This window comes from Brassica napus, chromosome A8 (assembly GCF_020379485.1).
Source record: "Brassica napus cultivar Da-Ae chromosome A8, Da-Ae, whole genome shotgun sequence".
NCBI classification, from domain to species: Eukaryota; Viridiplantae; Streptophyta; class Magnoliopsida; order Brassicales; family Brassicaceae; genus Brassica; species Brassica napus.
Window position 1 is genome coordinate 17986201 of NC_063441.1, and position 7713 is coordinate 17993913.

Below are 7713 nucleotides of genomic sequence, written 5' to 3' on the forward strand. Positions count from 1 at the left end.
GTCTCATGTAGTCATATGTCCAATTTGCATAAGCCCAACAATTGTCTCAACTTGTTACAACTCTCTTTAGGAATGTGAATCGGGTTAGACAGGAAGCTCATTACCAAATTCAAACCGGTTTAACAAAGAAATGAAATACAGAAGCATCTTATGTGGTTATGTGATATAATCTTTCCTGCTTTAATGTATTTGTTCAAAACAAGTACTCTATATAACAGGGAACGAGAGGAACCACAAACTAAAAGAGATTTCTACAAATTTCCAATATGTTTCGGGAGTCTCTCATCTTTTGAACATCTTGGACCACATGTAGAGAATGAAGAAGCAGAAGAGCGCGAAAAGAACCACGTGCATGATGTGGTTGTTGCCACTTCGTATGATGCTCAAGTTCAGTTTCCTTATGTTGTTCTTCACCCCGGCTTGTGCTCTCATCAGTGTCACTTGCTGTCACCCAAAAAAAAAAGAACACCATTAAAGCATTTGGCATCCTAGAGAATCTTTATAAAAGTATTGAATGCGTTTCTCTGCAGTCTCACACAACCAAATCTAGTTGTTTGTCATAATCTTCCGTGGATGTTCTATATACTCAACACCATATTGTCATTCATAAGGAGACCGGTAGTCAACAACTGAAACCATTTCATGGTGCGTTCGCTTAACTAGCCGAGATTAAAGATACCTACTCCTACCCACCAGAGTTCAGACCAGACCTTGAGTACAACAAGTCTGAACATACTCTAAAACTGTGACTTTACCAAGATTCATTGCTTTGTAAGCTACACTAGAATTCATATACCCTACTTTGCTATGTAGCTATAGCTTCTAAAATAATTAAAAACCCATATTGACTGGGGTGAGTAAGCAATTAAGCATATACATTTGAATCAAGAGCTTCAGTGACATCAAACAACATACCAGTTCATCTAAGAAGTCCCTCTGAAACTTAGCTTCCGACCCAATTTCTTGAGCAATCTGCATCAATATAAAGCGATCAAAGGAAACTCATTTACACACTGAAATAGAAAAAAAAACAAAATCATGAGGGGTAAGCTATGATGTAAACACACAACAAATCGTCAAGAACTTTTACTGATTCCTTCAAGCATGAATGGTATAAAACAATACGCAAGGAGGGTTTAAAAAAAATATTGAAAAAGAGGATTTTAACTGGCAACTCAGCTAATTAATCATAAATTCAATGATGATTAAACAAATGCATTACCCTGGATCTAAAAAACACCAGCTAATTTACCTAAGCCTTTAGATTTTAAAACAAGCAACAAAAAGTTGTTCCGGACACTGAGACATAGACAAAGAGTCTTTTGCAATGACAGGACACAAACCGTCACATACGAATATACAATACATAAGAGAGATAAAAAAAAAAAACTTTATACGATCAAGAGACCCATAATCCTTAAAATCATACGATACATGTGGCATTCGAGAGAAGAAGAGTGTGATTTTACATTTTTCAATTGCCTGACTTGTCCATGGAGACCAGTGATCTCGTCATCGAGATCAGAGTGCATCGGATCAATCCTTAGCTGGATTTCCTCCGAACCTGTAGCAGTTCTAGTGCTAAGTCCATCTCTGTAACCAAACACAGGAACCATTAAATACCTATCTATCCAGATATAATTAGAGGAAAGAAATCAAAATCTATACTTGGATCTGTAAGGAGCGGCACCGCCATAAAGAGAACCACCCCCACCGCCTCTGTGAGGATTCGATGCCATCGAAACCCAAATCAAAGGGAGAAAAAACAAACCCTAAAATCGAATTTTCTCAGAAAAGTTTGAGAAAGAGTAAAATTGAAATCAGGAGAAAGTAGAAAAATAGGTTGCGAACTGCGAGAGGGGGATGATGACGCGATGAAACAAGCTCGCGTGGTTTTCTTCGATTCAATAACGACCGTCAACACACACGTGGCGTTGTAACATTGGCTGGTTATCGTCATAAAGACAAGGGATTATTGTAAGAAAAACAAAAAAATAAGAAGGGGTATTTTAGTAAATTTGGATTATCCTTTATATACTAAAGCACAAGTCACATAACCAACAAAATTCTGACACATGGAATAAAGTTAAATATTTACAAAATCTAAAAGCAAAAAAAAAAGAAAAAAATTAAATGCCCTACATAAATCGTTAATATTTAAAGTTTCTAATATTTATCCCACCACTTCATGATCACAAACACGATTTCAAAACTGTTACTTTTTTGTGTGGAGGAAGTTTAATTCACGAAGCTATAAATTCATGACTATTTGTCTTCAATGTGATTTCCTATAATTTTGCAATGGTTCCACTTACTCTTCCTGTAATAAAGTTACGCTATCAAACTCCTATGTGCAGTTTTGCTTCATTGTAACCTGTTAAGGGTGAAGAAATTTTGAGAAACAATGGATATGGTTGTTGGTGGATCTAAGTTGATGGAGATTCTACCAGTTCAAAGAAACTTCACTTTAAAATCTGGCAGAAAATGAAAAAGACGGAGAAGGAAGATAGAAAGCAGACGTAGACAGAGGGTTGATTTTGATACTTTTTTCTCTATAGATTAATGTTTCAAATATTGAGTGAGAAAGTTGGTTTTGATAAGGTTATAGGAACTTCAAGGGTTGAAAAGATGCAATGCCAGTACTGCCATGGAAACATTGATCAAATTTCAAGAGAGAAGTAACAGAGGTACATATTAGCTACATGTATGTATTTTTTTTTATCAAAAGCTACATGTATGCATTTCTGTCAAATTAGTGTTCGATTATTCATTAATACATATAATTCTGTAACTATGCTTTCACATCACCATCTCAGTACGAGTATTAACTAGATGTTAGATGCTTTAGGGATGAGTATGTGAGTTTATCAGTTATGTCATATATAATTAAAAGATAGCATACACTAAGTACTAACTATCCTCTGATCTATAAAGAGTCTGATAACTTCCACTTTTACGTACTGATATTTATCTCTTGATTTGCTTTCATAAAATTGTGTCTCTGTTACATAATCTTTTACTGTTTTTGGATTTTAAATATTGTTTTTGTTTGCAATTGGAATACTAAATCTAATAAGAAAAATAAACCATAAGTTACAGGTTAAGAACTAAGAAAAAGGAAGAACAAGACATAAGACATAAAACTTAACAATTTACCAAAAAAAAAAAAAGAAGAACAAGACATAAAAAGTGACAAGTTTCGAACTAATATATTATTCGTGAGCTAATTAAGATCAATGTAAAATTTAAAACAAAGCTAACTAAATTTTATATGTTTGTAGTTATTTATGATAAATATGTTTATGGTTTATTTAAGTATATACTCATCTCTTTCTGATAAACTTTTAAGAAGATTATAGATAATTTTATTTTAAATATACAAAAAATTAAGAATTTTTTCCCGTACGTAGTACGGGACCGAGCACTAGTTCGGATATAAACCGATAGTTATTTTTTTTGATAACCGATTTGACCGGTTATCATTCTCAGTTTCTGACAAGCAGACTTTTTCTGAAGCTTCCCCAGTTCCCACGAGCCAAAAAGAGAACAAGACAAAGAAGAAACACGTGTCTCACACGAGTACGTGTCGAACTTTTTCCAAACTAAACTGCTTTGTTTCGGATCTCTTTCTTCTCATTAGATTTTCGCCACACACAGAATCCATTTTCCTTTTTTTTTGATGTTTTTACTCCATCGCAGGCTTCCTTTACTAGCACGCACAACCTTCCTCTGCAACTCCATGGAGCCTGCGGTGACTACGACGGCGACGACATCTTCTCTCGGTGGGTCTTCTCGACTCGCGGCCTTGGCTCAGCAACTGCGGATGTACAAGCCGCCGCCTTCTTCAACGTTCGATGAAGCCGAGGAGATGCAGGCGGATCAGGAGAGCGCGGGGAAGGTGGTATCTCAGGTTGGGTTTCAGGAATCTATGACTCCGGTTCCGAAAGATCCTGAGAGGTTCAGACCGAAGCGAGCTGCTGTGTTGATCTGTATCTTCGAAGGAGAGGAGGGTGATCTCCGCGTCATCCTCACTAAGAGGTCTTCAAGATTGTCTACTCACTCGGGTTTGTCCTTGCTTTTACATTAGCATCTGATCGTTTTGATTTAAAGGTTTTAGTCTTTGAACTTGGAGATCATTGAGTTAATATGCATAACAGTTATGGTATGGAGATTATTCTCAGTTGATGCGTTTGAGATTTGAACAAAACAGAATGTGTTTTGGTCTAATTTTGAGGTAGTTGCTTGCTTATCAACTTAGTGGTTATGGTAGCATTAATTTATTTTTTATTTTTTTTAATTATTGCAGGAGAAGTTTCACTGCCGGGTGGTAAGGCGGAGGAGGATGATAAAGATGATGGGATGACTGCAACCAGAGAGGCTGAGGAAGAGATTGGATTGGACCCTTCTCTTGTTGATGTTGTCACCTCTCTCGAACCTTTTCTGTCTAAGGTATGAAGAAAAATGCTGAATGAGACATGTTCTTAGTGAGATCAGAGTATGGGATTGCCAATGACGTTGATGTTACACACTATCCTGCTGATCTGTGCTTGAACGTTACCAGTTGCTCTATTAAGCTTTTGATTCTTGAACGTCCACCTTACTTGTATTGCGCCATTGAGGCAGAGTTCGAGTACCTAATGTGATTTTTCTTGAAAGCTATCTAGTTTTTCTATATCCTGAATGTTATTCACTAGTAGTTGTGTTTATACTCTATACGGCTCAATCATACCCTTTTTTTTCCTTTTTAAAGTAATAGATGCATAATTCTCCATTTCCGGTTGATATTTTGTTCTTACATGCTTGTCATTGTCTTGCAGCATCTCCTAAGAGTAATACCTGTGATAGGAATCTTGAGGGACAAAAAAACATTCAATCCAAAACCAAACCCTGCGGAAGTGGAAGCTGTGTTTGATGCACCTTTAGAAATGTTCCTTAAGGTTATCCTCTCATTTTATACTCAAGTTACTTATAGTTAGTTAACTTTTGCCTTTTAAAGCATCATTGCTTGAACTTTTTTTTGCTCTTGACCAGGATGAGAACAGAAGATCTGAAGAGAGAGAGTGGATGGGAGAAAAGTATTTGATCCACTACTTTGACTACCGAACAGGAGACAAAGATTATACGATATGGGGTTTAACTGCCGGGATTTTGATCAGAGCTGCATCCGTGACTTATCAAAGACCGCCTGCTTTCATCGAGCAGTGCCCTAAGTTTAAGTACCCCAAAATGGTAGAGAAAAATACTTGTATGCCTTAATGAACATAACATGAATGGTGTTTCCTTAGATTGGTCTTCTTCCGGTATAAGATCAATCAAGAAGACAATAAACACTCCATGCAACTGATTATGTACCAGTGAATGCAGAACTAGGCCACTTATGTATATGCGGACATCTCTTGTTCATGTCCAGATGACACATCTCATGACAACTTTCCATGAATCTTCTGTTTATGAGGAGATACTTGGAGGGGTTTCATCTCGTCATGATCTATAGGTCAGTCTGTACTTTTGATTTTTAATATAATTACATTGCAGCTTTTTCTAGGCTTCATTTCTAAGTTGTATGCTTGATGTGATCCAGAGAAAAGTTGGCTGCTTATGGTTCACCCTCGGTTGTTGATTTGGAGGACAACTCAAGACTCACCTTCAAACGCTCATTTTCTATTGTAAAACTTGTGCAATAGAAATAAATTTGTATCCCTAAACACAATTTGAAAGCAAACTTGTCTTATGAACCTTGTAATATTTGTATTGATTTGTGGCGATTACATTATTATCTCTGGACTAGATTTGCTCTGTTTCAATGGCACCTTCACTTTCGTTTACCTTAGTAGATTAACCCCAGGACCAACATTCCTTTGTACTGAGACCTCCTCTCCTGTTATTGCATGGTTTAGGTTTGATCTTGTTCTGCCTTGGCAGTTTGTTTATGGATGTCTTCGATTCTTCATTCATGGTTCTTGGAAGAATCTACCAAACAGGTCTCATTGTAGACTCGTTCTAAAATGCTCTATCTCTCACGTTGTTCAGTTGATGCCTTCTTTTTGCATTCCCTCTTGATGCTTCTTATGTTGGAATGCTTAATCAAAATTCTTTTTCTGAAAAAAAAATAATATATTTTTCTGTTACTGCAGCTCATTCGTTGTGTTACGTAGGCAGCCTACAAAACGAGATGCTCCTCGGTATGTTTTTCGTCTCCACTGCATTAATAGTTGATGATAATATTTGGGGGGTTGTTTATGATATGCACTTGCTGAAATGAAAGGGAGATAGATAGTTCTTCAGTTGTTTAGCAAGATATGTGATAAACGTAGGACTAAAAAAATTGATTAGCTAGACCATCTGATTACGAAAGTAAATGGGGACATCTCGAGTGACCTCTAGTACCCAAAGCGAGAATCATACAAGTAAAGACCAAATGTCCTGTTTTTATACAATTTAGTTACATTGTGATCTCATTCTTAGTTGACTTTTTCTGAACGTTCTAGTCTGAATAGGATGTTTTTTAGATGTATTCTATCAGATATTTATCAATTGAACTTCCATTGATATGATCACTTGCATTTTCTTTAGAAAGTAGAATTGCAATGTACTCTAGATGGAAAAAATAGAAATAGCTTTGTACATCTCTTGACATACTTTTACTTTAAAAAAGGTATATGGGGGCATTCCGAGAATTGAACTCGGGACCTCTCGCACCCTAAGCCATGTTGTTTAGCAATTATTATGTTAAAATCTTGAAGATTAGGTCATACTTTGAAATCGTTCCCTTAGTTGACTTTTACTAAACAAATATTTTAGTCTTATTAGTTAGATTTAATCTATGAAATGATATGGTGCTCCGTTTGGAAAGCATAACCTGGTTTATAATTCTTTCACTGGGACTGCTTTTGGATTGTATGATCTTGCAATGAAACCAAAATATTGAAAGCTCTCTCAGTTTGGTTTGAACTTCGAACAAATTTATAAAGATAAAAGTGTCACAGGGGCATTCCGAGAATCGAACTCGGGACCTCTCGCACCCAAAGCGAGAATCATACCACTAGACCAAATGCCCTGTTGTTAAGAATTTTAGCTATAAGGTTCAAGATGACAATAGTTTTTCACATTGTGATCCTATTCTCTTAGTTGACTTTTGTCTGAATAGGATTATCCCTAGATCTATTCTCTTAGTTGGCTTAGAGTGTTAGGATTTCAGGTAATGTACATTGTCTTTCTTACATTGTTTTTGGAAAATATATAATTATATATTTTCATGTTTTAGGAATTGAGGCTGGACTTGTATTGTTTATTGGTATGGCGTATCCATCAAACCATACATAATAGTATAATACTATAGTCCAACTCTATAGACGGAGAATTAGACTTATTTTTGTGTTTAGCTTTTGTAGCAGCATATGATATACACAAGGTAAAGTATATAAATGCTAAGTACTAGCTAATAAGCCCATTCTTTAGGAAGAAAGACTTGTCTGGAACGAGAAGAGATTATGGGGCATGGCTTCTTCTTGGGTCTCTTCTCTTCTGAGCTACTCACCGGTCTCGCAGGAAGAAACACTCCAGTGCCACGTGGCTTAACTCGCCCTGTGCTGGCATCATCACTACTTGGCTTCTTTATGGAACCATAGTGGTTCAAGGCATGCCACATCCTTGGCTTTCGATCATGGTAGCTACCTCCTCTATAGCTCTGCCAATTATGTAACAAAGATTGAT

The 7713-nt window shown here is 36.4% G+C and overlaps 3 protein-coding genes, 1 long non-coding RNA gene and 1 other non-coding gene across 8 annotated transcripts in view; 2 read left to right on the forward strand and 3 right to left on the reverse strand.

Annotated features, from left to right (window-relative positions):
• Nucleotides 1-100: 100 nt before the first annotated feature.
• Nucleotides 101-1928, reverse strand: LOC106361664 (bet1-like protein At4g14600). Its single transcript, XM_013801454.3, has 4 exons — nucleotides 1669-1928; nucleotides 1470-1593; nucleotides 916-972; nucleotides 101-444 (listed from the first exon to the last, which is right to left on the reverse strand). The coding sequence occupies exons 1-4, from the start codon at nucleotides 1737-1739 to the stop codon at nucleotides 283-285; spliced, it is 414 nt and encodes a 137-aa protein (XP_013656908.1). The 5' UTR covers nucleotides 1740-1928; the 3' UTR covers nucleotides 101-282.
• Nucleotides 1929-3500: 1572 nt separating this feature from the next.
• On the forward strand, nucleotides 3501-5804 carry LOC111198019 (nudix hydrolase 15, mitochondrial). Of its 4 annotated transcripts, none has more exons than XM_048737942.1 (6): nucleotides 3501-3579; nucleotides 3700-4064; nucleotides 4307-4449; nucleotides 4818-4937; nucleotides 5032-5494; nucleotides 5582-5804. In XM_048737942.1, the coding sequence occupies exons 2-5, from the start codon at nucleotides 3740-3742 to the stop codon at nucleotides 5254-5256; spliced, it is 813 nt and encodes a 270-aa protein (XP_048593899.1). In that variant the 5' UTR covers nucleotides 3501-3579; nucleotides 3700-3739; the 3' UTR covers nucleotides 5257-5494; nucleotides 5582-5804. The 4 variants fall into 4 exon arrangements, with proteins under 4 accessions (XP_048593899.1, XP_022545878.1, XP_048593898.1 ...); XM_022690157.2 differs by lacking the exon at nucleotides 3501-3579 and having other exon boundaries at nucleotides 3625-4064; nucleotides 5032-5229; nucleotides 5356-5494; XM_048737941.1 differs by lacking the exon at nucleotides 3501-3579 and having other exon boundaries at nucleotides 3625-4064; nucleotides 5032-5229; nucleotides 5365-5494; nucleotides 5584-5804.
• A 1181-nt stretch (nucleotides 5805-6985) lies between these two features.
• TRNAP-UGG lies at nucleotides 6986-7057 on the reverse strand. Its single transcript has one exon. It is a non-coding gene; the product is annotated as a tRNA-Pro (tRNA).
• A 292-nt stretch (nucleotides 7058-7349) lies between these two features.
• Nucleotides 7350-7713, reverse strand: part of LOC111200095 — a 561-nt gene continuing 197 nt past the window's right edge. The window contains exon 2 of the mRNA XM_022690768.2: nucleotides 7350-7687. Coding sequence (XP_022546489.1) covers nucleotides 7439-7687 — 249 coding nt within the window. The 3' untranslated portion in view covers nucleotides 7350-7438. The remainder of the gene's footprint in view (nucleotides 7688-7713) is intronic.
• The window catches only part of LOC125577125, a 610-nt gene continuing 384 nt past the window's right edge, over nucleotides 7488-7713 (forward strand). Inside the window, exon 1 of the long non-coding RNA XR_007315439.1 lies at nucleotides 7488-7666. This is a non-coding gene — a long non-coding RNA (uncharacterized LOC125577125). The remainder of the gene's footprint in view (nucleotides 7667-7713) is intronic.